General features: G+C 46.4%; 1 protein-coding gene across 14 annotated transcripts in view; it reads left to right on the top strand.

Moving 5' to 3' along the window:
* Positions 1-26,321, top strand: part of RALGPS1 (Ral GEF with PH domain and SH3 binding motif 1) — a 284,245-nt gene that overhangs the window by 26,144 nt on the left and 231,780 nt on the right. For all 14 annotated transcript variants that reach the window (XM_068552273.1, XM_068552270.1, XM_068552269.1 and 11 more), the window contains exons 2-3: positions 16,316-16,437; positions 19,625-19,732. In XM_068552273.1, the coding sequence (XP_068408374.1) occupies positions 16,381-16,437; positions 19,625-19,732 (165 nt within the window). In that variant the 5' untranslated portion in view covers positions 16,316-16,380. The remainder of the gene's footprint in view (positions 1-16,315; positions 16,438-19,624; positions 19,733-26,321) is intronic.

Raw genomic sequence — 26,321 nt, 5'->3', positions numbered from 1 at the left:
GGATTGGAAATGAGATTGATCAGTTAGGAGATGGCCACCAGGTGGCGCCAGAGCACCAGACATCCGACTCCAACCTCCCACGTCTGATCCCTGCCGGTGGGAACATCCCTCAAGTGCTTGTCTCTGGAAATTCACTTTGTTTTCCCTCCAAATGCTGTGTTGCTCACAATAAGTGTTCCATAGTTACTTTAAAAGAAATCAAACAATACTGAAGTGCACAAAAAGTAGAAAGTAAAAGTGCCGTACAATGACACCTGTAAGAAGCATTGACATTAAGACTTGAGTACATATCCTTCTAGACTTTTGTGTGAGTGTTCACATGTATGCACAAATATTTCAAAACATGTCCAGATGTCGTTTTCTCAGTGAGCACTTCTCAGACCACTGCCCCCATTTAAAATTGTAAGCCCACCCCCTTCCCACTCTGCCTATACCCTTTCTCTGCTTTACTTTTTTATCACCAGCTTATAGGCCATATATTTTACTGGGTGCTTTATTTATTGTCCGTTTCCCCCACTAGAATGTACTGGGGGATTTCTGGCTTTTTCGTCACTGCTTTATGCCCAGCACCTAGAACAGTACCTGACATATACTAGACTTTTGGTAACTTTTTGTTGAATGAATGAACAAATGAATAAGAGTGAATATGTCCTGAATCTGTGGACATCTTTCTCTGTCTGTAAATACTGATCTACCTGCCCAAGGCCACTCTGCAGAGAGTGAGCCAGAACTCCTGGGGGGCTTCTTCCTGTATTAAGAGAACTTCATCATCTCATGTGGCATTTCAGAACCCTGTCCTGTTTACTGACTGACTTTCACTTCTTTCATGATGTCTTTTCCTATACAGAAGTTTTAATTTTTCACGTAGTTAAATCTGCCAATAGTTTCCTTTGTTTTCTAGCTTTTGTATCACTCTAGAGAGGACTTCACCCTGGGACAATAAAAAAGGATAATGACTTGTGTTTCCTTTGGTATTTTTTTTTCTTAGAGCTTTATTTTTTTTAAAATTTATTTGTTTGGCTGCGTCGGGTCTTAGTTGCGGCACGCGGGATCTTCGTTGGGGCATGTGGGATCTTTCCTTGCAGTGCATGGGCTCTTCGTTGAGGCACGCGGGCTCTCTAGTTGCAGCGTGCAGGCTTAGTTGCCTTGCGGCATGTGGGATCTTAGTTCCCTGACCAGGGATCGAACCCACGTCCCCTGCATTGTAAGGTGGATTCTTAACCACTGGACCACCAGGGAAGTCCCTCCTTTGGTATTTTTATGGCAATTTTTTGGTTTGGTTAAATCTTTATCAAAGATTTACTCTTATAAATGATACTGGGTAAAATGTAAAATAAATCCCCCCTCAAGTGAATAGAAAATTGTTTCATCAACATTTATTGAATAATCCATTCTTTCCCACTGTTTGAAATGCCATCTTGATCAGATGTTAATTCTCAGCTATACTTGATCCTATTTTTCTGGACTGTGTTCTGTCCTGCTGACCATTTATCATCAACTGCGGCTTCCTGAAAGGACAGGTGCCGTCTCATTATACTTCTTTTTTGAAAACTTCTTAGCTATTTTTAATTATTCTTCCAGACAAAGTTTTAAATCAACTTGTTGAATTCTGAAATGTATCCTCTTAGGATTCAGAGTGAATTTGCATTTTATTTCTAGATCAGCTGGGGAGAACTGATGTCTTTACAATATCATCTCCTTATTCAGAAGGAGTGAAATGTCTCTTTTTTGATTTAAGTCTTCTTTTTTTGTCTATAAGTAAAATTTAATAATTTGCTTCAAATGATTTTTGTACATTTCTTTTACAGTTTACTTCTATGTATTTTTTTTTCTTTTCTTAGCAGGCCCTTGTGCCATTACATTTTCTAGCTGGTTATTGTTTGGATAGAGGAAACAGTTGATTTTATGGCCAGATGTCTAACAGAGCTTTCTTCTCTATCTGATTCCATCTGCTTCAAATCTTCTAGGAATTCTTAATTTTTGGTTTGTTGTTGTCATCATTCCCTGTACTTCAACATTGCAACAGATTTCTCAGTCTTCTTATTTTTCATTTCAACAAGATTAGAAGAGGGGAAAGCATATGTGTCAACCTAGTTTATTGTCTTGAAACTAAAATCTATTCATATAGTTTGATGTGAAGATGTCGTGTTCTACGCGGCCTTTGGCACCCTCCCACCCCTCGCGCTGCCATATTTGCCACGGAATGTGGAATGGCACTGGGACACAGCCTACAACTCGGTGGGCGTTGCCCTTAAACCCACGCTCACCGGCTCACCCCGCGGGGCACGCCCTCTGCTCCTCGTCGGCTTTGTCCTGCTGCCGCCGCTGCTTCTGCAGCCCGGCCTGACCCACCCTGCCTTACTCCCCACAGACAGCGTCCTTCCTAATTTGGTGGGAAGCGCCAGGCTGTACACGGTGGGTCAGGACTCCGAGGTACTTGTCAGGAAGGCCCAAGAGCGTGGGTGTCCTGTTCCGCCAGCCTCCTCTTCACCTCGAGGTTTCCGAAGCGCCTGGTCACAGGAGGAGCAGCGGCAGAGGAGGATAAGGGACCCTCACCGTGAGCTGCCCGTGCCTGCCACCCGCTCCAGGGCTCTCTGGTCAACACTGCTTGAAGCAAGTGATGGCCTCCTAGCCCACTGGGGCCGCCCCCGCCCCTCGCTTGCTCCGTATCGTGGGTCCTTGCCTTCCTCTGGCAGCGACAGCGCCCAGGGCCGTGCCTGCCAGGCACGCACTCGGGTACAGGTGGGAGTCAGAGCCGGCTGAGCCCAGGCAGGGGCCCTGTCCACCCTGTGGGTCTCAGAGCAGCAGTGGGGAGAGGAGGGGGCCCTGAACAGGCGTGTCACCTGTGACACCTGGTGATGCTCCTGACGGATGTGGTCCAGGCAATGACCTGGGCCGTCACCGGTCACACCAGTACTTCCTCTGCCCTTGGCAGAGACTAGGAGGGAGGGAGGGACCCTCTGCTTCTTACAGGAAACTGCCTTCCGTCCGATCCTCTGTCTACTGGAGACAGTGTGTGTTTGGCCCACACATAATGGGCGTAAAATGCCCGAACCTCAACACCCCAGAGCACAACCCTCGAATTGTGGTTTGTGCGGGAAATGGTGAGTCCCAGGCATCAGGCCTGGCGGTGGAGCTTGTGTGCGTGTATTGAGGGGTTGTGAGGGTGTAGGATCCCTTTTTAAATTTAACTTTTTATTTTGAAGTAACTTTAGACTCACAGAAATTTGCCAAACCGCGCATAGCATTTACACATACCATTCACCCAGCTTCCCTGTTGACTCACGTAACCACAGTGCGGTTATCAAATTGACCTGGGTGAGTTAGTTTAGGTACGACACTATGAACTAAACTAGCAGCCTTTTCCAGATGTCCCCAGTTCCCCTGCTCCAGGGCTCAGCTCAGGATCCCTCCCTGCATTTAGTTGTCGAGTCTCATCAGTGTCCTCCAGGCTGTGACACTCCCCAGTCTGCCCAGAGGGTCTCGCCAGGTCCTCACTGGATGAAATTCATGGCCTGGCTTTTGTGCTTCTGCTTCACCTACCTGTAGAGTCAAAGCGTCTCTCATCTGAGAGACTTTGCCGGGCCCCCAGGTACCGTCCTAGGTGCCCACGGCACTCTTGCTGCCAGATCTCAGGGCTGTCCCCAGCTCCATTCTGAAGGGTTCTACGGTGTCTCAGGCCACTGGCTGAATACTTTCTCCTCTTCCTGCTGCCGGCTTCTGTATAATAAGGTCGCTACTCAGGCGGAGTCGTCTTCTCTTATCCATCAGGGTATTTCTCCAGCTTCCTTCTGGAGGAAGATCTGGGATGCAGCCTGTTTTCCTCCAGCTGGGTATGTATGCTCTGCATACAGGAAAATTCACTCTTTTTGTGTATGTCCTGCAAGTTTTTGATTTATGTTTTCAAAGGATCACTCTGTTTGTGTCGAGACTAAACCATGAGGAGGCAGGGGTGTGGCAGGGACACTGCTTAGGAGGCCGTCCTGCTGTGCAGAGGCTCGGGTCAGTTTGGAGGTGGTGAGATGCAGTGTGTCCCCCAGAGAGGGCTTATCCCTGCCGGTGGCTGTCCACGAAGACACAGGCACCTCCGCTCTTCCAGTTGCAGGTGACACTGCCTGCCTTTCCCCAGAGCAACTGTCCCCTGGACGGTAATTAAGATTAAGTGGGTGGCTGATGAGGGCTGTGCGGAGTCGGGGAGAGGGAGTGAGGCGCTGGGTCCCTGGTCTGGCTTTCGCGATCCCTAACGTGCAGAAAGGGAAGTGTCACTGCCAGGCTTCCAGAATGGAAGTGTGCCAGTCTGGATGCTCCCGGGCTGCCTTGGGTGTCTGGGATGTCCCAGGCAGGCCACCCTCATTTTCTCACTCTCTCTTTCACCCCCATTTCCAGAAGCTGTCTTCAAGCCCTCCCCCACACGTATCCCTAGGTTTTCCCATTTTCCTAAAACCTGCCTCCCCTGCCTGTGGAAAACTCAGGTCCTACTCATCAGCTAGTGGCTGCAGGTGAGGGTTTCTCTCTTCCGCCTGTTTTCTGCAGGCTTGTCTTGGAAGGGAGGAAGCTTTGATTTCAAGAATAATTACATGGGCATGGGGGAGGGATGGGGAAGCTCCAGCCGCCCTTTTCAAAGAGGGTGTAAAATGAAACTATCCTGCCTGCCAGAGGATTCATTTTCTTTTGGGAACCCTTTCATAGTTTTATGAGAAATGCGTATTTTTCAGTCACATTCCTCCTATTACCTTAACTTAGAGGTGATTTCTTGCGGTCTCATGCTAAGAGAGCATTGCCCTTGCTTACCCCTGCCCCGGGGAGGGTGAAAGTGGTGGTGACGGGTGTCAACACAAATAATAGCTGTCATTAATGATGTACCATGCCGGCCGCTTCTAATGTGCACCGTCCTGTGAATCCCTTCAGCCACCTGTGAGGTCGCTACTGCAGTGTTCCCCATTTTACAGATGAAGAAAGTGAGGCTTGGCCAGGTCAAGCAACTTGCCCAGGGCACAAGGTTCATGATGGGTGAGAATTCAAATCCTGGTTTGTTTTCTAAGCCACAGAGGTACCCAGCTCCTTCTCCTGCCTGAGAACATGCTGCGCTGTAACTGTCCTATTCTTAGCTCCTGCCAGGCCTGCGGTTGTAGCTTGTCAACCTCTGGGGGGTGGGAGGTGTTGAACCACAGGCTGTGCCTACATGTATACACGCGCACACACTTGCGTCTGTCTGTATATCTACTTGTGTGTGGCTGTGTGCACGGGTGCTGCCCTGCCCTGTGTGAACGTGTAACCTTGGGGACAGGGACTAGGGAGTGTGGGGACTTCCCTTTTTTACTTTATACCTTTTTGAAGGTATTACTCTTACGTAAAGGATTCTGGAAGCCCTCCTACTTGAGAAGAGGAGGCCTGAGTAGGCATGGCTAGGCTGGACTTTCTGAGGACGGATGGGCCGCTGGTTTCTGCCTCCCCGGCCTCAGCGCACGGTGTGTGGGGCGTGGGGGGCGCCGGGTCAGCGCTGTCACGTGAATTTGCGGGTGGCTGCCTGTCTGTGCCGGCCCTACGTCAGCTCCGTGCACGTGGGTGCTTCCCTTCTCCAGGAAGATGCCCTTCCTTGTCCTTTTCTCCAGGTTTGCTCAGTTTCACAAGTTTTCTCTTGTTTTTGTCTATCTGCAGACCCTCAGACTCCATACCCAGCCCTCTTCCCCGAACACTGCTGCTTTCTCTCCCCCAGGGGGGCTCAGCCAGGGGGGCATTTGGACACAGTGGTGCCTCCTCAGCCGTCTAGCCCGCTCAGCTCATTATCTGCCCCTCAGTGAGGAGGGGAGATGTTGGATGTCGAGCATCTGGTGGGTGGCTTGAAAGGGGCGGGGGAGGGCGTGGCGAACACGGCGCCGAGGGATGGCATCTCAAGTCTCATGTGCTCACGTGGCCAGGGCCTCGCTTTGAAAGCCGCCAGGCGCTGCTGCTTGCCAGGATGAGGCTTGGCCAGTTTGGAGAGGGTCGGGAGTGGGTATAGTGAGAGCGCCACTGCCAGCCCGCACGAGGGGACCTTTCCTGGGCACCTGGCATGTGGTCCAGCTTCAGGGTGACTGTGACCCTGGGGGAGGCCTTTTGGTAATACAAAACGGGCACGCTGTGGCTGTCCAGAGAGAGAGGGAGAGAGAACACATACACTTATTGTTCCTGACGTGGAGTGAACAACTGGTTGTGGGCAGAAACCTACTTTGGTTCTGTCTCCTCATCTTCTGTTCAGACGCAGAAGGTGGAGCAGCTGTGACCGAGCCTGTGGAGAGCAGCGTGGCCATGCGAGGAGGTGGGCTCAGACACGGGCTCGGCGCCGTCTCTATGCTTGTCTGAAACATTTGGAAGACATCACTCTCTTGTACTTGAACATTCCTGGATGTGTGTATTTTCTTTGAAACAACCTCCACAAGCTTAGGAAAAAGTGGTTTTTCTGCCTTCTCCACAGTGGTCTGCACCAGACTGTCTCCTGCTATTTCCTTGGTTTCCTCAACCTGGAACATTGAAGGAGAATTCTGAAAGTCTGGAAGGAAACCAACATCACATATGGGACTTTCCTTCCCCTCTTCAGGAGCCCACACACGAGACTGGAGTCTGTCACACAGAAACCAGAGACACGGGGTGGTTCTGTGGTTCTGATACAACTGCCACGTTCTTGCAAAGTTACGTCATGAGAATCTTTTCCTCCTGCAGTGCTTTGGTTTCCAGGGAGGCATTAGTATGAGAGTGTGTGCGTGTGTATGTGTGTAAGAGGTGAGGAAGGGTGGGAAGACAGGGGTTTTGGCCAAACTTAAGCTGGTGCCCTTCCCTTGGTGCCAGACTGCCTCCCTGTCCAGCAGGGGGTACGGGCAGGCAGGTGTGTGAAAAACGGATCCCCGAGTTACAGTGTAGTTTCTCTCTCTGAGCCTCAGTTTTCTCATCTGTAAAATGGTTTTTTAAAATAATTTTTAAAAATATATATATTTATTTATTTTCAGCTGCGTTGGGTCTTCGTTGCTGCGTGCGGGCTTTCTCTAGTTGCGGTGAGCGGGGGCTACTCTTCGTTGCAGTGCGCGGGCTTCTCATTGCGGTGGCTTCTCTTGTTGTGGAGCATGGGCTCTAGGCTCACGGGCTTCAGTAGTTGTGGCACGTGGGCTCAGTAGTTGTGGTTCGTGGGCTCTAGAGCACAGGCTCAGTAGTTGTGGCGCACGGGCTTAGTTGCTCCGCGGCATGTGGGATCTTCCCGGACCAGGGATCGAACCCATGTCCCCTGCATTGGCAGGCTCATTCTTAACCACTGAGCCCCCAGGGAAGTTTTTTTTTTTGATGCGTGTAAATCCTTAGCCAGAGCCTTAAACAGAGTAAGTGTCTAATAGATTGTTGTGATGACAGCAGTAATCAAGACTGTGTGTGAGCTCCTCGAGGGCTGGCCTGAGTCCTCTGCACAGAGCAGGGCTTGGGAAAAGGGTCACCAAGTTTACCGAAGGATTGAGGGAGTGACCAGGAGGCAAGATGCTGTTCCTGTGGCTGTAGTATCGGGGCCATCTGTTAAAGCTGGCTCCGTGGGGAGCCCTGCCTGGCTTATTAGCACCCCTGTTAGTCTAGGATGGGCAGGGGCTGGGGGCAGGTGAGGAGGGGAACCTATTCCCTGTGCTCCTGGCACACTGGCATCGGGGGTGTGCTTTCACACCTCTGGGCTTCTGCTCATGCTCAGAGTGCCTGTGGCCCACCCCCCGTTGCCTAGAAACACTCCCGCTTGTCCTTTTAAGACCAGCTCAACGGCTCTTCTTAGTGATGTCTTCTTTGACGCCCAAGGTGAACCCGTGATCTGTTACACCACGTGTCCTGTGAGTATCTACCTATGGGATTTTCTCCCCCTCGCTACACTGCTGGACCCTGGAGGGCAGGGCTGTGTCATCTTTGGCTCTGGTCCCCAGAACTGGTCCTCCAGGTCTCAGTGGATGGGTGTTGAGCCAATGAATGAATGAACTGCTGAGCAGTTACCCATTCGTAATGGCCCTAAAGGTAGGAGTCATTTATCCTCAGTTCCTCTCTTTTCCTCTCCTGTCACATGCAATCCATCAGCAAGTCTTGTCTGTTTCACCTCCAGAACCCCTCCCAAATCCATCTCTTTTCCCCATGGCCAGCAGTCCGAGCTGTCAGCATCTCTTACCCCCAGCTGGCTTCGCTGCTCCCATCTTTGGCCTCCCATGGAGTTCTCTGCACAGTAGCCACTTTGATCTTCAGAAACAGTGAGATCAGATCATGTCACTCCCCAGCTCAGAACCCATTCCCAGGCATTCCAGGTAAAACCTAAACTCCCCACCATGGCCTGCAAGACCCTTTATGCTCTGGCCCCAGCCCGTCTGTCCGCTGCCTCCCACTGACTGGGCTCCAGCTGTGGCTGTCTCTCTCCATCACACACCTGCTGAGCCCCTGTGCACCTCAGGCCCTTTGCACTCGCTGTGGCCTCTGTAAAGGACACTCTCACTGGTTTTTCTGGTTGAATCCTTCCTAGGGCTTTAGCTCAATACTGCATCTTCAGAGTCCTTCCTTGACCACCCTGGCAAATACCGTCTTCCACCCTATTTTACTTCCTGAAGACCCTCATGATCTGAGTTCACATGTGGTTTCTAACTCCTGCGCTGGAATGTGAGTTCTCTGGGGGCAGGGTCTGTTCGCTTTGTGTCCCCTGTGCCTGGAACAGGGTCCTTGACCAGACTTCCCTGCATTTGGATGGGAAAAAAATAACATCTTTATTTTCACTAACTTCTAAGTGAAATTTGGCATCTTCCTCAGTTGCTAATGTAGACAATAAATTATAGTAATATTTACAGTACCTGGGACTTCGTCACCAATAAAAGTCACAGCTACCTCCATATCACATAACAATTGTGGGCATGCATCTCGGAAAATTTATGTTCTTGAGTACTTTGAAATTATGGTAGTTATTAGACCCACCAATAGATCTTGCTATTTAATGCAATTTTATATATATATATATATATATATATATATATATATATATATATATATATATATATATATTTCCTTACCTGAAGAAATACATATATTACTATATTATAAATTACTTTGAAAATAAGTTTATAACTGAATTTTAATACAGTTGGCTTTCTGAGCAGTCCTGTGTAATTGGTTTCCTGTATAATTTTATTTTATTCATTTAAAAACATTTCTGTGAGAAGGGGCCCATGGGCTTCACCAGATGGCCAAAAGGGTCCAAGGTACAAAAATGATAGGAACTCCTGGCTAGAACAAAGTCCGCACAAAGTAGGAGCCTGACGAATGCATGGATGGACAAGTGAAAGGATGGTGCACGTCTTCCCCCGTGAGGATGAACCCCCTGTGTTTTTAGGGTTAGGTTATGGTGGCTTGGCATGAGCTTGGTATTTAGGAAATAGCCTTGGTCAAGGTCTTTTGGAGATCTACTCCAATGATCCGACACTGAAAAAGAAGCATTTATTACAGAGCCCTGGGGCTCGGAACCTTTTCTTTCAGACACAGGCTCCCCCTTCAGCTTCTCTCTGCGCATCTGCTGCCTCCCCACTTGGAGGGACTCTTCTTGCACTGGGCAGGATCTGGCCACCCTCCCCTCCCGAGGGCGTAGTGCTTAGTTCGGCTGACCAGCAGAGACTGGTACCGTAGGGTCCGAGTTCCCGGAGAAGCAGGTGGGCATTCTGGTCCAATCAGTCCGGCCTGGGAGGCACGGTCCACATATTCAGGGGCCTTCCCCTGGAGTGGGGGAGGGGTTCTCAGGGAGGGGCCTGGGCTGGGCTGACCCCCTTGATGGGAGTCTGGTCCCTGGCGAGGAGTTGGGGCTTGGCCGGGCCTCAAGGACGGCAGGTGGATGGGTGAGGGTTCCTCTGGGCCCTGGAAAGGATGTTCCATTCTGCTTGGTCCTCTTATTTCTTAGCATGTGAAATATCTCTTGTCTGAGAGTCACTGCCCATAAATTAGGCTGTTTTGTTAGTGGCGAGACATGCAGGAGTCACATTGGAAACAAGCAGTCTGTCTGTCTGTCTTTCCAGCTCAGGCCGCCAGTAGGAAGCACGATGGGTAGCATGGGTGGGCTGTCACTTTGTCTCTAGGTGGGCTGGGTCAGAGTGGGCCGGGGGCGGTGGGGGGGGCCGTTCAGGCCTCATGGAGGAGGAGCCCTACGCCGCTCGGACCCCTGGACTCAGCCTGTGCTCCTCTGGGGGCCTGGAGCCCGCAGCTGGAAATCTCCTTCCCAGTAGGGGAGGCCCGTGGTTTCACAAAGCACCATGCTGTCCTTTCTTTAACGTTTTAAGTTACCTGTTTGTTTTAGGAAGAAAGAATAGGTATAAATGAATGAAACTGCAGGATTAGAATTAACACTAATAGCAATTAATAGCCTTAACAGAGCGCTTGCTCAGTGTCTGACCTGGCCCGGGCACTTGGCATGCATTTTCTCGTTCAGTCCTCACCTGGGCCCTCAGAGGAGGCCCAGGCCCTGGTGTCCACTGACCAGGGTTTGGACTCCCCAGTACTGCCACTTAACTAGCAGTAAGTTACGTCACCTCTCTGGGCCTCAGTTTCCCGGAATCAGAATAGCCTCTGCCTCAATGGGTTGTTGTGAAGATCAAGTGAGCTGAAAATGTCGTGCTTAGCCCAGCGCCTCACTCAGCATCAGCACTCCCTGTTCACGCCATGTGCGCGTGGGGTGGGGGCCCCGAGTGCACCACCAAAGGTCGCTGGAGAGATGGGCCAAGTTGGCGACGTCCTGCAGATGGGAAGTAGGGAGTGAGCAAATTACGGTCATGGAAGAGGGTCTGAGACTCATGGCCCCTAGGCTGAAGGCTGCGTGACTGACTGGTTACCAGGCCAGTGGGGAGAGCCATGGCCTCTGGTTTGGGCCTGGCCGAGCAGACTGGGCTCCACGTCTGGGCTCCCCTTGGGGAGCCCTGCAGAGTGCTGGGCGCTCCCTGAAAGCAGCAAAGCCCACCTCAGCCTGGAACTGGAGCAAGTTGGATCCACCCCAAGAGGGTTGGCTGGCTGTGTCCCACTCTGTCTCCCCATGGTGACTCCGTCAGGCTAGGATCGAGTCACTTTGTTCAGATGGATGAGCAGCTTCCATCCATCAGCACAGCCTGGCTGAGTCGGCCCCAACCCCAGTCCATGGGAGCTGGTTTGTCTGGTCTGAGACAGCCCTGGCAGCCTCATCCCCTCAGCTGCCTTTGGACTCTTCCGTTTCTGGATTCCCCACTTGGAAGTCTCTGGGCTTTCTTGGAGGTTTCTGTTGGAGGGTCCCAACCACTTGATTCCTAGGAGGTGTTGCTTCTATTTCAGAGGCTGGCTCCTCTCCCCTCAGGCCCATCTCTTTTTTTCTTTTAATGTGTTGTTGGATTCTGTTTGCTAGTATTTTGTTGAGGATTTTTGCATCTATATTCATCAGTGATATTGGTCTGTAATTTTCTTTTTTTGTAGTATCTTTGTCTGGTTTTGGTGTCAGGGTGATGGTGGCCTTAGAATGAGTTTGGGAGTGTTCCTTCCTCTGCAATTTTTTGGAAGAGTTTGAGAAGGATGGGTGTTAGCTCTTCTCTAAATGTTTGATAGAATTCACCTGTGAAGCCATCTGGTCCTGGACTTTTGTTTGTTGGAAGATTTTTTTATTTTATTTTATTTACTTATTTATTTATTTTTGACTGTGTTGGGTCTTCGTTTCTGTGCGACGGCTTTCTCCAGTTGCGGCGAGCGGGGGCCACTCTTCATCGCGGTGCGCGGGCCTCTCACTATCGCGGCCTCTCTTGTTGCGGAGCGCAGGCTCAGTAGGTATGGCTCACAGGCCTAGTTGCTCCGCGGCATGTGGGATCTTCCCAGACCAGGGCTTGAACCCGTGTCCCCTGCATTGGCAGGAAGATTCTCAACCACTGCGCCACCAGGGAAGCCCTGTTGGAAGATTTTTAATCACAGTTACAATTTCATTACTTGTGATTGGTCTGTTCATATTTTCTATTTCTTCCTGGTTCAGTCTTGGAAGGTTATACCTTTCTAAGAATTTGTCCCTTTCTTCCAGGTTGTCCATTTTATTGGCATAGAGTTGCTTGTAGTAGTCTTTTAGGATGCTTTGTATTTCTGCGGTGTCTGTTGTAACTTCTCCTTTTTCATTGCTAATTTTATTGATTTGAGTCCTCTCCCTCTTTTTCTTGATGAGTCTGGCTAATGGTTTATCAATTTTATTTATCTTCTCAAAGAACCAGCTTTTAGTTTTATTGATCTTTGCTATTGTTTTCTTTGTTTCTGTTTCATTTATTTCTGCTCTGATCTTTATGATTTCTTTCCTTCTGCTAACTTTGGGTTTTGTTTGTTCTTCTTTCTCTAGTTCCTTTAGGTGTAAGGTTAGATTGTTTATTTGGGATTTTTCTTGTTTCTTTAGGTAGACTTGTATAGCTATAAACTTCCCTCTTAGAACTGCTTTTCCTGTGTCCCATAGGTTTTGGATCATCGTGTTTTCATTGTCATGTGTCTCTAGGTATTTTTTGATTTCCTCTTTGATTTCTTCAGTGATCTCTTGGTTATTTAGTAACGTATTGTTTAGCCTCCATGTGTTTGTGTTTTTTATGTTTTTTTTTCCCTGTAATTCATTTCTAATCTCATAGCATTGTGGTCAGAAAAGATGCTTGATATGATTTCAATTTTCTTAAATTTACTGAGGCTTGATTTGTGACCCAAGATGTGATCTATCCTGGAGAATGTTCCGTGCGCACTTGAGAAGAAAGTGTAATCTGCTGTTTTTGGATGGAATGTCCTATAAATATCAATTAAATCTATCTGGTCTATTGTGTCATTTAAAGCTTCTGTTTCCTTATTTATTTTCATTTTGGATGATCTGTCCATTGGTGTAAGTGCGGTGTTAAAGTCCCCCACTATTACTGTGTTACTGTCGATTTCCTCTTTTATAGCTGTTAGCAGTTGCCTTATGTATTGAGGTGCTCTGATGTTGGGTGCATAAATATTTACAATTATTATATCTTCTTCTTGGATTGATCCCTTGATCGTTATGTAGTGTCCTTCCTTGTCTCTTGTAACATTCTTTATTTTAAAGTCTATTTTATCTGATATGAGTATTGCTACTCCAGCTTTCTTTTGATTTCCATATGCATGGAATATCTTTTTCCATCCCCTCACTTTCAGTCTGTATGTGTCCCTAGGTCTGAAGTGGGTCTCTTGTTGACAGCATATATATGGGTCTTGCTTTTGTATCCATTCAGCAAGCCTGTGTCTTTTGGTTGGAGCATTTAATCCATTCACGTAATTATCGTGAATTTTCGTGAATTATTCAGGTAATTATCGATATGTATGTTCCTATGACCATTTTCTTAATTGTTTTGGGTTTGTTTTTGTAGGTCCTTTTCTTCTCTTGTGTTTCCCACTTAGAGAAGTTCCTTTAGCATTTGTTGTAGAGCTGGTTTGGTGGTGCTGAATTCTCTTAGCTTTTGCTTGTCTGTAAAGCTTTTGATTTCTTCATCAAATCTGAATGAGATCCTTGCCGGGTAGAGTAATCTTGGTTGTAGGTTCTTCCCTTTCATCACTTTAAGTATATCATGCCACTCCCTTCTGGCTTGTAGAGTTTCTGCTGAGAAATCAGCTGTTAACCTTATGGGAGTTCCCTTGTATGTTATTTGTCGTTTTTCTCTTGCTGCTTTCAATAATCCTTCTTTGTCTTTAATTTTTGCCAATTTGATTACTATGTGTCTTGGCGTGTTTCTCCTTGGGTTTATCCTGTATGGGACTCGCTGCGCTTCCTGGACTTGGGTGGCTATTTCCTTTTCCATGTTAGGGAAGTTTTCGACTATAATCTCTTCAAATATTTTCTTGGGTCCTTTCTCTCTCTCTTCTCCTTCTGGGACCCCTATAATGTGAATGTTGTTGCATTTAATGTTGTCCCAGAGGCCTCTTAGGCTGTCTTCATTTCTTTTCATTCTTTTTTCTTTAGTCTGTTCCGCGGCAGTGAATTCCACCATTCTGTCTTCCAGGTCACTTATCCGTTCTTCTGCCTCAGTTATTCTGCTACTGATTCCTTCTAGTGTAGTTTTCATTTCAGTTATTGTATTGGTCATCTCTGTTTGTTTGTTCTTTAATTCTTCTAGGTCTTTGTTAATCATTTCTTGCATCTTCTCGATCTTTGCCTCCATTCTTTTTCTGAGGTCCTGGATCATCTTCACTATCATTATTCTGAATTCTTTTTCTGGAAGGTTGCCTATCTCCACTTCATTTAGTTGTTTTTCTGGGGTTTTATCTTGTTCCTTCATCTGGTACATAGTCCTCTGCCTTTTCATCTTGTCTATCTTTCTGTGAATGTGGTTTTTGTTCCACAGGCTGCAGGATTGTCGTTCTTCTTTCTTCTGCTGTCTGCCCTCTGGTGGATGAGGCTATCTAAGAGGCTTGTGTAAGTTTCCTGATGGGAAGGACTGGTGAGGCCCATCTCTTCTGCCCCTGGAAATCCTGAAAGTGTTTTTGCTTATTAATAACCGTTGTCTGTCATCATGTGCTAATACAATTTGTTTTTAGTATTTTAATATGTCTTTGATTATTTCAAAGGGTTGTGGAAGGGGGGAGTTAAATGTGTACGTTCAGGTCACCATCATGAGACACCTGGTGGCTGCTGCATTTGCTGCGGTTAATTTACCTACTGTAAAATGCACTCATTCCAAGTGTACAGTCCTATGGCTTTGTGGATTTCTGGGGCTGTGTAACCATCACCACATCCAGTTTTAGCACATTTCCACCACCCCAGAAAAATCCTTTGTGCTCATTTGCAGTCAGTCCTGCCTCCACCCCAGCCTCTCATTGATGTGCTCCCCCCCTCTATGAATTTGGCTTTTTGGACATTTCATAAGAATGGCCTCATATTGTACAATCCTTTGTGTGACTTCTTTCACTTAGCATGATGTTTTTGAGGTTTATTCATGTTATACTTTGTATCAGTGTTCCATTTCTTTTTATTGCTGAGTAGTATTCCATTGTATGGATATATCACATTGTCTATCTGTTCCCCAGTTGGTGGGCACTTAGTTTCCAGATTTTGGCTAAGATGAATAAATTCGTGTGCATGTTTTTGTGTGGACATATGTTTTCATTTATTTTAAAGATAGTTACCTAGGTGTAGAATTGCGGGGTCATTTGGTAAGTTGATGTTTAACTTTTTAAGAAACTGCCAAAGTGTTCTCCAAAGTTGCTGTGCCTCTGGTGCCTCGAGCGAGAAGCCATGCATCCTCAGCTGGTTCTGCCTCCCCCCCGCATCAGTTTCTGTTGCATTTCTGTCCTTACCGTCTCTCAGTCTGTGTCCTTCTCTTTGGTGTCACTGCTGCCACTTTAGCTCAGAGGACCCTTGTCTCTTGCCTGATAATTGCAGTTGGCTTCCAGCTGGTCCCTTTGCCTTCTGCTTTCCTTCCCCCATTACATCCTGACCGCTTTCCTGGGGAAAATCTGGTGGTGGCTACAGTGCTCTGATGTTCAGTGATGTGATAAATGCCCTACTAGGGGCATGTACACGTTGGTATGAGAGCACTGGTTCTCGTTTGAGTGGTCCAGGTGCGATAACCAGGGGAAATGACATTTGACATTTGAGCCAGGTCCTGAATAATGATGGTTTGGTGGGACGGCATGAGCAAAGACACCAAAGCACGAGTTACTTAACTTCTCTGTGCCTCAAATTCCCCACCTGGAATATGGAGGTAATAACAGGACCTACCAAGGACTGTTGTGAGCATTAGAGGAGTTGCTGTAAGTAAGGTGCATGGCACGTGGCGAGAACTCTCTGAGTCTTAGCTAGTATCCATATTATTATTATTGATGGAATGGTGTGGTGCACAGGGAAACACGGTAGATTCAGTTTGTCTTCTTCACCTGCCTTCTTTTTAAAACAAAGGTCACAAACTCTAGTGTCTGCAGGAGCTAGGCAGGTCCCCAAGCGGCTGTACAGGCCAGACGGGGTCTGAAAGGCACTTGCTCCGGTAAGTGCACCAGTACAAGGGGCAGCGCTGCCCAGCCCAGCTGATGGCCGTCATGCAGGAATGGGGCCCAGTGCTGCCAGAAAAGTCACAAATCCAGAATTCTGTGTGAAACCTTCCAATTTTTAAATGTTGGTAATTAATTTAAAAAATACTAAAACCTGTGCAAGCCTAACTGACTACATCTGTGGGCCATATTTAGCCTGAGGCCACCAGCTTGTAACCTTTGTTTGAAGGTCTCCTCTGGGGTCACCAGCTCAAGTCCAGCACAACTCTCTGCCAGGGTGGGATTAGCTTGGGTTTGAAGGCTGGTTTTTATGAGCCCCTTTGCCTTGCAGGACTTCTCCAGACAGGTTATGTCACCGACAGAGGCTGTCCTGAAGCTCCCTGTGGCCCGGAGACTATGTACAAGAGGAATGGTCTGATGGCTAGCGTGTTGGTCACCTCTGCCACTCCACAGGTACTGGGGCTGCGGGGCCGGGGCCGGGGCCAGGGCCGTGGGTGGGATGGGTGGGCCAGGGCTCCTTGCAGCTGACCCAGGCCCCCTGAGTCTTGGCCCGGGGGCTGCAGGCCTCCATGAATGCCACCATTCTTAGCCCTCCCGACCAGCCATGCCAGGCGTGAGATTTGGGAGGCAGTCAGCCCTGAGGATCAGTGTGTTTTCTGAAGTCGTTCTCTTGAAAGAAAAATAAATACCTGCCTAGTCCAGTCGTAGCAAGTGCCACATTCCATTTTGGTGGCAAGAAGAGATCAGATCTTTCCCAAGCAAAGCCGTGGCTGATTATAAATAGGTCACAGATTCTGGAATGAAGTCAGACAGAAATGCTTCCAGCTGGCCCCGTGTTCCTATTTACCTTGCCCAGGAGGAAATGGCTGTAAGGGCTGGTGGTCGAGAGTGGCCTGGGCTCGGGCCCCTGCCCTGGGGGTTTGGGAGTTTGCTTTCCAAGTTCTGTAATAGAACAGAGGCAGCCGGGGGAGGGGGTGTCATCTGAGGCCTGGGGAGGCCACCATGTCAGATGCATAACGCTGGGCTCCTGTGACAAACGGACAAGGGGGCGCTCCGTGTTCTGAACTCACAAGGCCCTCATGGTCGAGCTGGGCTTTTGAAATGATCCCCTGCAATCAGCTAGAATTCACAGGAACCAATCCATTTCTTATAACCCTTTAAAAAAATTCCTTAGTTTGATCTCTGGTTCTGAAAGCAGACTTGTGGGTACCTGTTAAAATTCCCAGATGGCGCCAATATAGGTTTAAATAAAGTTACTGCGTCGTCATCACCACCACCACCTCCACCGCTACCACTGAATGTATTTGGGGCAACTTTTGATTAAATAAGGCCCCTTGTATGAGTGTGTATGTTTGGGGCAGGTGCAATGGGGTGTTACAGGAAAGTTATAAAACCTGAAATTCCAGGAATGGACTCTGTCTGGTAACTGGAGGAATCAGACTTCACTTTCCATTTGCAGTTTACACTCCGCCTAGAGTAAAACTTCTTTCTTTTTTAGCCTCCATCTGTGTATATATGTATACATACACATATGTGTGCAAACACACATATATACCACATATATCTACATATATGTGGTATATATACACATATATGTGTATATGTGTATCCAGAACGAGGTGAGAGCTCAATAAATATTTGTTGAATGAATGAACAAATGAATGCATGTCTAATTGAAGTGCTCAATACATTTTGGTGACTGAGTGACACGTTTATACAGATAGACACCCATGATTTAGTGCTTAACTATATACCGGGCACTTCTTTTGTACATTCCACAGGCATGATCTCACTTAATCCTCACAGTAACCCCATCAGGCATGTGCTGTTGTTTCACCCCCAGTTTATAGGCGAGGAAACTGAGGCAGGGAGCAGTGAATGAACTGGCTTCAAATCACACAGCTGGTCAGCGGTGGGTGGGGATTCACAGCCAGGCCTCTGTGACTCTGGAGCCGCTGGTCCTGACCACGATGACGTTACACTCCCCGGAAGAAGGTCAGCCCCGTCACCTGCTTCAGGCTGCTCCGTGGAAGGGGAACATGGAAGTGCAGAATGATTTATTGGTAGCCGTTGCTCAGGGTCTGTAAGACCGAGGGGTAGAATCGATGGCCAATTCCAGAAGCATTCAGGATTAGTCTTTATTACTTTTCAAAAGTTTAACACAGATTCTCCTCAGAGGAGAATGTCCCATCGCCCGTGGAACTTTCAAAATAGCCATGCCTGAGCCCACCCAGGCCCCTTGAATCAGCATCGCCCAGGGAGGGGATCCTGCCGGTTGCTTTGTAAGCTTCATTTTGTATGACCTGTGCCACAGCCCTGGGGAGCGGGTTCTAATGGTGCCATTTTACAGATGGTAGCTGAGGCTCAGCGAAGTGAAGAGGTCAGACAGCAGCTCGGGTGGAGCTGGCATTCTAAGCAGGCCTGTCTGACTTCAGAGCTCAGAGCTTCTTAAGATCATCTTAGAGTTTTTGGCAGCCTTTAAATGACAGAGGCCTATTGAAACCTACAGGTTTAAGTTTCTGCTCCTCTTTTTAACCTCACGTTTTCAGTTGTTGACTATTGGTTTCCCTCCCTGGCCTAAAAACACTCTAGTTTCCAGTAAGATTGCACAGTTTTTCCAGATATAGCCATTTTGGAAAGAGTGAAATAAAGGGGAATTAATAAAAGCATATTCTCTAAATCCCGGTCCAAGATGTTGAGGTTAATGGAAACCACAAAATCCCTCTTCACAGGTTGAGACGAATAAAACCATTTATGAACAGGGCACAGTTTTGGGGTGGTAAACTCTACTGGTTCCCCAAAGTAGAATTTGATGGAATTAGGTAAAATTGAAGAGAAGGTATGTTCAGCATTCTGGGATCCCTGCAGTGTTGGGTTTCATGTAACTGGCCACATTTGGGGAGTTTAACTCGCTCTTTTACGGGAGACCTTTCCTTTACAGGCAGGACTCCCGGTGTTCTTCTTAACAAGGGGCTCTACTAAATATAACTTTCACGCCATCTCCAAAACTGGCCGATTACCTCTCACCTCATCAGCTAACAGGCTTTGAATTCCAAGTGGCCCCTACGTGAAGTAAGCCTTGAGAGTCAGTTTAACATTTTGTATAATAATTTCCTGCAATGACTTTAAGTAGAAAAAAAAAAAAAAAAGGTGAAACCAGGTAATGTTTGAAAAACATAACAAAACAGGTGATCTCCTCAGGCCTCCTAAGATGTGAAGGGCGGGATGTATCTTTTCACCGCGCCCCCCCCAAAACAGAGGCAGCTGGAAGCAGTTGGGGTGTAGTGAGTGAGGGCATGTATGATTGAGGGGTAAGAGAGATACACAACTGGCTCACATTCTGGCTCTTCAGTTTCCTAGGTGAGATACATTGGGGAAGTAGCACTGCCTCTATTTCCTTATCTGTAGGATGGGAATAATAATAGTGTGTACTCAGAGAGCTGTTATGAGAATTAAATTAGATTATGCATATGAAGTGCTTAACACAGTGCTTGGAAAAGGGTAAAGCACTAAACAACAGAAGCTTTTATCATTGTACGGTTCTGCCCCTCTTGCATCCTCAGTTCTGAGGTTTGGGAGTCAGTGACTGGGGAGTCAGCCAGCCTGCTCAGGCGGCCCCATCTCTCCCTGTCCTCTGCAGGGCAGCAGCAGCTCAGACTCTCTGGAGGGCCAGGGCTGCGACTATGCCAGCAAGAGCTACGATGCCGTTGTCTTCGATGTCCTGAAAGTGACTCCCGAGGAGTTTGCTGTAAGTAACAGGGCTGATGCGGGTGGCTGGGCACCACAAAGGGGAGCTCGAGGGGGTCACTGCTCAGGGTTGTTTGCTCAGATTGGAAACAACCCGTATATCCAACAATAGGGGATTGCCGAATAAAGTATTCTTTATGAAATACCATGTGGCATTAAAAAAGGGTGATGTCTGTGGGGAGGGATAAATTAGGAGTTTGGATTAAAATATACACACTACTATATATAAAACAGACAACAAAGAAGGACCTGCTGTGTAGCACAGGGAACTATACTCAATATCTTGTAATAACCTGTAATGGAAAAGAATGTAAAAAAAGAATATATATGTATGTATATATATATATATATATGTGTATGTATAGCTGAATCACTTTGCTGTACACCTGAAACTAACACAACATTGTGAATAAACTATATTTCAATAAAAATTTTTTTAAAATAAAAAAACCCACAAATATTTTCAGTAGGTGTATTATAATACCTGGTTTGGAAAAATTGTTTGAGCAGAAAAACCTTTGTACCTATTTGGTTACAGATGCATTACAAAATTATTTTAATACTTGTTGCATTGCTATAAAGATAAAAATTTTAAAAAATTAAAGAAGGAATGTATAATATAATTATATGAAAGCAAAATAATAAATAACTTTGAAGGATAAAAAAACAGGAAGCTGTCTATCTAGGAATTTAACTACCTTGGAAGGCGTACACAATATATATCAATAGTAAGTGAAAGGAGCAGGTTACAGCAGGGGTCCCCAATCCCTGGGTTGAGGACCGGTACCAGTCCTCGGGCCTGTTAAGAACCGGGCCGCACAGCAGGAGGTGAGTGGCGGGCGAGCAAATGAAGCTTCATCTGCTGCTCCCCATCCTCTCACATTACCGCCTGAACCATCCCCATCCCCACCTGGTGGAAAAATTGTCTTCCACAAAACTGGTCCCTGGTGCCAAAGAGGTTGGGGACCGCTGGGTTACATCACAACTTACAGAGAATAGTGCCATTTTTAAAAAGCATGCACAACACCTACATATTTATATTTGCATAAGAAAAGGTCTAGATTTGATGTTTACATATTCTTAAATATCGGGATGCCTATATAGCCAAACATATTATTTACTGTAGTTTCTGGTTGTAGGATTCTGGATAATTGGAATTTAATTTTTCTTCTTCTTGTTTATTTGTACTTTCTGTATTTTTACGATGACTGTTTTCTACAATGATAGACAAGATTATTTGAACAAATTCTGTAATTATAAATTAAAAAAAATTGTTTTTCCTTCAGCCAGTGTGCTGCTGCTGGTCTGACCCTGTGCTTCTTTGTTGTGAGGAGCAGCCTTGGCTCCTCGTTTTGCCATGACCTGGTTTCTTCCTTTTGCACTTTGAGGGTGGAGGGAGGACGTCGGCTCTGGGGTGACCTGATTGCAAGCGCTGCCCAGGGCTGCATTTCTCTGCAGAACCACGGAAATATTTCTGGCCATGCCCACTTTTTCCCGGTCCCCTTGCTGTAACAGGTTTGGTGCCCTCCAGGGGTCTATGGAGCTAAGTGGGCCCCATCTCTTTGCTCTGCCATCACTTGCTCCCACATTTACTTTGTGCCAGGCCATGCTGAGCCTGGCACATATGTCACCTCCCTCAGTGTGTCTGAGGGATCCTTTTAAAACCAGTGTAAAACTCTTTAGAGGCTCTCTTATACTAGAATGAGATCCGGAATTCCTCACGAGCCGCCAGGGCCCCGTGGTTTGGCCAAGCCTCCTCTCCTGCCCCATCTCCGTGTTCCCCAGCTACACGCCAGCTGCCTCTTTCTTCCCCAAACTCACATGGCATCCCCCTGCCTCAGGGTCCTGTGCTTCTTCTTCCTTCTGTCCTAATGGCTCTTTCCCACGTGTCTCCCAGTCTCTGTTCAGATGTCAGCCCTTAGACAGGAATTTCACGGGCTAAAGTAGCATCTGTACATCACACGCTTCCCTGACCCTGCTCTGTTTTCTTCATATCTCTAATGACTGCCCAACATTACATTCTGTAATAGTGTTTTGTATGGTCTGTCTCCTCCACTAGAATGCAAACTCCCAAAGGACAGGAACTTTATCTAACTCTTTCACGGCTCTTTCCCCATTGCCCAGAATAGTGCCTCCCTCATAGTACACGTTGACTAGAAGAATTCAATCCTCAGAACAACCTGATGCGGCAGATTATTAGCTCCCGATTTTCTAAGAAAGAAACTAAGGATCTAAGAGATTGTTTTTTTTTAACCTGGATCATATAGCCAGATGTGGGCAGAGCTAGGTCTGAAACCTTCACCTCCTGATTATTCACCTAATGCTGGATGGTGATAACAAGGGCAGCTCCCACTTTTGAACACCTACTTTGTCTAGGTCTTGTGCTAAATGTTTTACGTGCATTAATCTAACTTACTTTTCACCACAGCCTTACAAATTAGCTATATTTATTATTCCCAGTATACTGACACCAGTATAGAGAGGAAAATCACCTCTTCACACAGATAGTAAGTGGCATTATCTGTCTGGGCTTTAAAACCAGGGCTTCCGGGCTTCCCTGGTGGCGCAGTGGTTGAGAATCTGCCTGCCAATGTGGGGGACACGGGTTCAAGCCCTGGTCTGGGAAGATCCCACATGCTGCAGAGCGACTAGGCCCGTGAGCCACAATTGCTGAACCTGCGCACCTGGAGCCTGTGCTCCGCAACAAGAGAGGCCGCGATAGTGAGAGGCCCACGCACCACGATGAAGAGTGGCCCCCACTTGCCGCAACTAGAGAAAGCTCTCGCACAGAAACAAAGACCCAACACAGCCATAAATAAATAAATAAATAAATAAATAAAATTAAAAACAAAAAAACGAAAAAACAAAACCAGGGCTTCTGACATTCTAGACCAGCAGAAGTATAATCTGAGCCACATATGCAATTAAAAAATTTTTAGTAGCCACATTAAAAAAGGTGAAATTACTTTAAAAATATTTTTTATTTAACTTGCTGTATCTAAAATATTATCATTTCAACCTGTAAGCAACATGAAATTGTTGAGATACTTTGCATTCTTTTTTCACACTAAATCTTCAAAACTCAATGTAGTCTTCTATACTTTAGAGTGCTGGCGACATTTCAGATCCTCAGTAGCCACGTGAGGCTAGTGGCCACTGTATTAGACAGTGTAGTGCTAGTCTGTCCTCTCAGGCACAAAACTATAGTGTGTCTCTCTCCTTTAGAAGATATCATGGACCTTGCTGGCTGATGGCTTAGCCTCTATATTCTATTTGCCTTTGTTTGCTTGTTGTATTTTTTTTTTTGGCTGCGTTGTGTCTTCGTTGCTGTGCGTGGGCTTTCTCTAGTTGCAGCGAGCGGGAGCTACTCTTTGTTGCGGTGCGTGGGCTTCTCATTGTGGTGGCTTCTGTTTGTTGTGGAGCATGGGCTCTAGGCGTGCGGGCTTCAGTAGTTGCAGCACGCGGGCTCAGTAGTTGTGGCACATGGGCTTAGTTGCTCTGTGGCATGTAGGATCTTCCTGGACCAGGGCTCGAACCGGTGTCCACTGCGTTGGCAGGCAGGTTCTTAACCACTGAGCCACCAGGGAAGTCCTGCTTGTTGTATTTTTGAGCTGTGTTTTTTAGCTTCGTGAAAGGAATGAAGCAATAATGAGGTTTAAAAATCCCTTTATAGTTGTTCCCCACGTGGAAAGGCAGAGAGTTAGGCTGCGCCTAGAACATCATTGTCCAGCCAGACCCCTTGGTGAGATTTGGGGCCTGGTTTTCTAGTCTCAGCCCTAGAGTGTTGCTCAGCCCAGCCCAGTCTGGGAAGACCGTAGGGCAGGGCAGTGAATGCTCTGAGGGTGCAGTACTAACACTTGGCTACTCCTGCCAGAGCCAGCGTGTCTTCAGCTTAGATGTGAAGCCAGGTCCCCTGGAGTCTTTGGTCTTTGGGGAAGCATTGGAGCTTCCAGGTGTTGGAATTGAACCAGACCACCTGGTATTTTAGTTTCCTGTCTAATAATATGAAAGAAAGGAAAAAGCCAGACACAGGAGTCCAGTAAAAAAATCATTTGAGTGATTCTGGGAAGATGGCGGTGGCGGCAGCATAGTTCTTTATTCTCCCTGAATCCCCACATGAAAACATCCAGAACAACTAGATAGCAAACCCTGAAACCCATGAGAAATATTTACAATAAAATTAGGTGTCAAGTTATCCCTATCAAACCCAAAATACAAATGGCTGGGGATACTCCACCAGTATCAAAAAGACCTGCAGAGTATCAGCTTCAGTATAAGAGAAAGCAGAAGTAAGTATTGGGGCATTTGACAGACTAGAGAATAGGAGAACCCCAGAATTTCCATCAGGAGTTCACTGGAAAGTTCGGCAGGTTAATGTGAGAATACCAACTGAAATTGACAGGAATTTTGACCACTCAGATAATGGATGGGTGGAAGAGATCTATGGACTAGCCCTATGAGCTCTTGAGACCAACCAACCAGGGCTCACTTCCAGAAGAAGGCTTCATATCAAAGAGAAATTCAGTATGGGAGTGGACTGAAAATGATCAGGATAGGGAAAGTTAAGGAAAAAGGAGGTCTAAATAAATGTGTGTGTGTGTGTGTGTGTGTGTGAAATCTCAAAAAGCAACTGCATGTTGTTGAACACTACATGAAAGTAACCAAAAGAAGAGCTATGTGAAGTTAGAAAAGCTACCCTGAACCATGTTCCCCTCTAGAAAATTAGGAAGACTAATTTTACATAAAAATAAACAACAGAAAATGATTGATATCAAGTCTTTCAAAGTTACTATAAGAAAAAAAGAGTAAGGACAGAAGCCTGTAGATAACGAAAGCATGCCAGAAAGACATGCCATAAAACAGATAAAAACTATAACCTTTCTATTTCAAAATAAGCTAAGAGAAGATATTAAGATCACACTGTAAGACATGAACAACATAAGTCTGAAATAGAAAAATCTCAGAAATGAGGTGACAGAGTTAGGAAAGCATTGAAAATAAAAGTTATTTTGGAAATGAATGTTGAACTAGAAGGAACACAAGAATAGTTAAACATAACAGAAAACTCCTTAAGGGAGGAAAAGTTTTAAGATCAAAATAAATGAAGAAAGAGATAATAAGACTTTGAAAAAAGTGATAGGACTTCCCTGGTGGTGCAGTGGTTAAGAATCCGCCTGCCAATGCAGGGGACATGGGTTCAAGCCCTGATCCGGGAAGGTTCCCACATGCAGTGGAGCAACTAACCCCGTGCGCCACAACTACTGAGCCTGCAGTCTAGAGCCCGCGAGCCACAACTACTGAAGCCTGTGCGCCTAGAGCCTGTGCTCTGCAACAAAGAGAAGCCACTGCAATGAGAAGCCCATGCACCACAACGAAGAGTAACCCCCACTTGCCACAACTAGAGAAAGCCCGCATGCAACAACAAAGACCCAATGCAGCCACAAAAAAAGAAAGAAAGAAAGAAATTCATAAAAAAAGGTGACATATATTAATGATAAGCAAAGAAGATCCAACATACAGATAATGTAAATCCCTGAAAGAGGAGAATAAAAGGCAAGGAAACTGAACAAATACTTAAACTATAATTTAAGAAGATGTTCACAAAATAAAAAAAGATTCAGACCTACATATTGAAAGAATATACTGTTACTCCATCTTGGCTGGAACCACCCCCCCACAACCAAGTTCATAACTCAGTTGAGGAATTCTAGCATTCCAATGACAAGGAGGATGACCCAACTCTGAACTGGATTTCCCCCTTGTATGTGACATTCCATTGATCCAATAAATAAATCTTGGCACTCAATGCAAGTTCTTGGTCATGCCGGGGCAACCCAGAATGGTCAATACCAAGATATAGTCTTGGTAGACTACTTGGGTGATAAAATTATAGAGAAACTTGAGGAAAGTCAAGATAGTGGTTACTTTTGGCAGGAGGGAGGGACTTGTGATTGGGACAAGGCACATGGAGGAACTCTTTTTTTTTCTTAATTGTGGTGAACTATGTGTAACACAAAAATTACCGTCTTAACCATTTTAAGTGTACAGTTCAGTTGTGTTAAGTACATTCACATGAGTGTGCAACCAATCTTCAGAGCTGTTTTCATCTTGCAGACCCGAAACTCTGCACCCATTAAACAGCTCTCCATTCCCCCCAGCCCCCACCGTTTACTTTCTGTCTCTATGAATCTGACTACTCCAGGTATCTCATATAAGTGGAACCATACAGTGTTTGTCTTTTTGTAACTGGCTTATTTCACTTGGCATAATGTCCTTGAGGTTCATCTATGTTGTTGCATGTGTCAAAATTTCCTTTCTTTTTAAGGTCAAATAATACTCCATTGTGTGTATATACCACATTTCTGGGGTCCATTCTGCCATCGATTGGGGTGGCTGTTTCTTGACCTGGATGATGGTTATAAGGTGTTCATCTTATAATAAGTCATCAAACCATGCATTTGTTTAATGTGGTTTTCTGTTAGTGTGTGTCATTTTATGGTCAGAAGGGTTAAGATCATTTCAGAGGTCCTTATAGTTTTAGTGGGGTGCTCTGCAGCTAGACCTCAGTCCTTCTCCCCAGTGGCTGGAAG

This window comes from Eschrichtius robustus, chromosome 10 (assembly GCF_028021215.1).
Source record: "Eschrichtius robustus isolate mEscRob2 chromosome 10, mEscRob2.pri, whole genome shotgun sequence".
NCBI lineage: Eukaryota > Metazoa > Chordata > Mammalia > Artiodactyla > Eschrichtiidae > Eschrichtius > Eschrichtius robustus.
The sequence above is the reverse complement of the archived record's forward strand: the minus strand, read 5'-3'. Positions and strand labels throughout refer to the sequence as shown.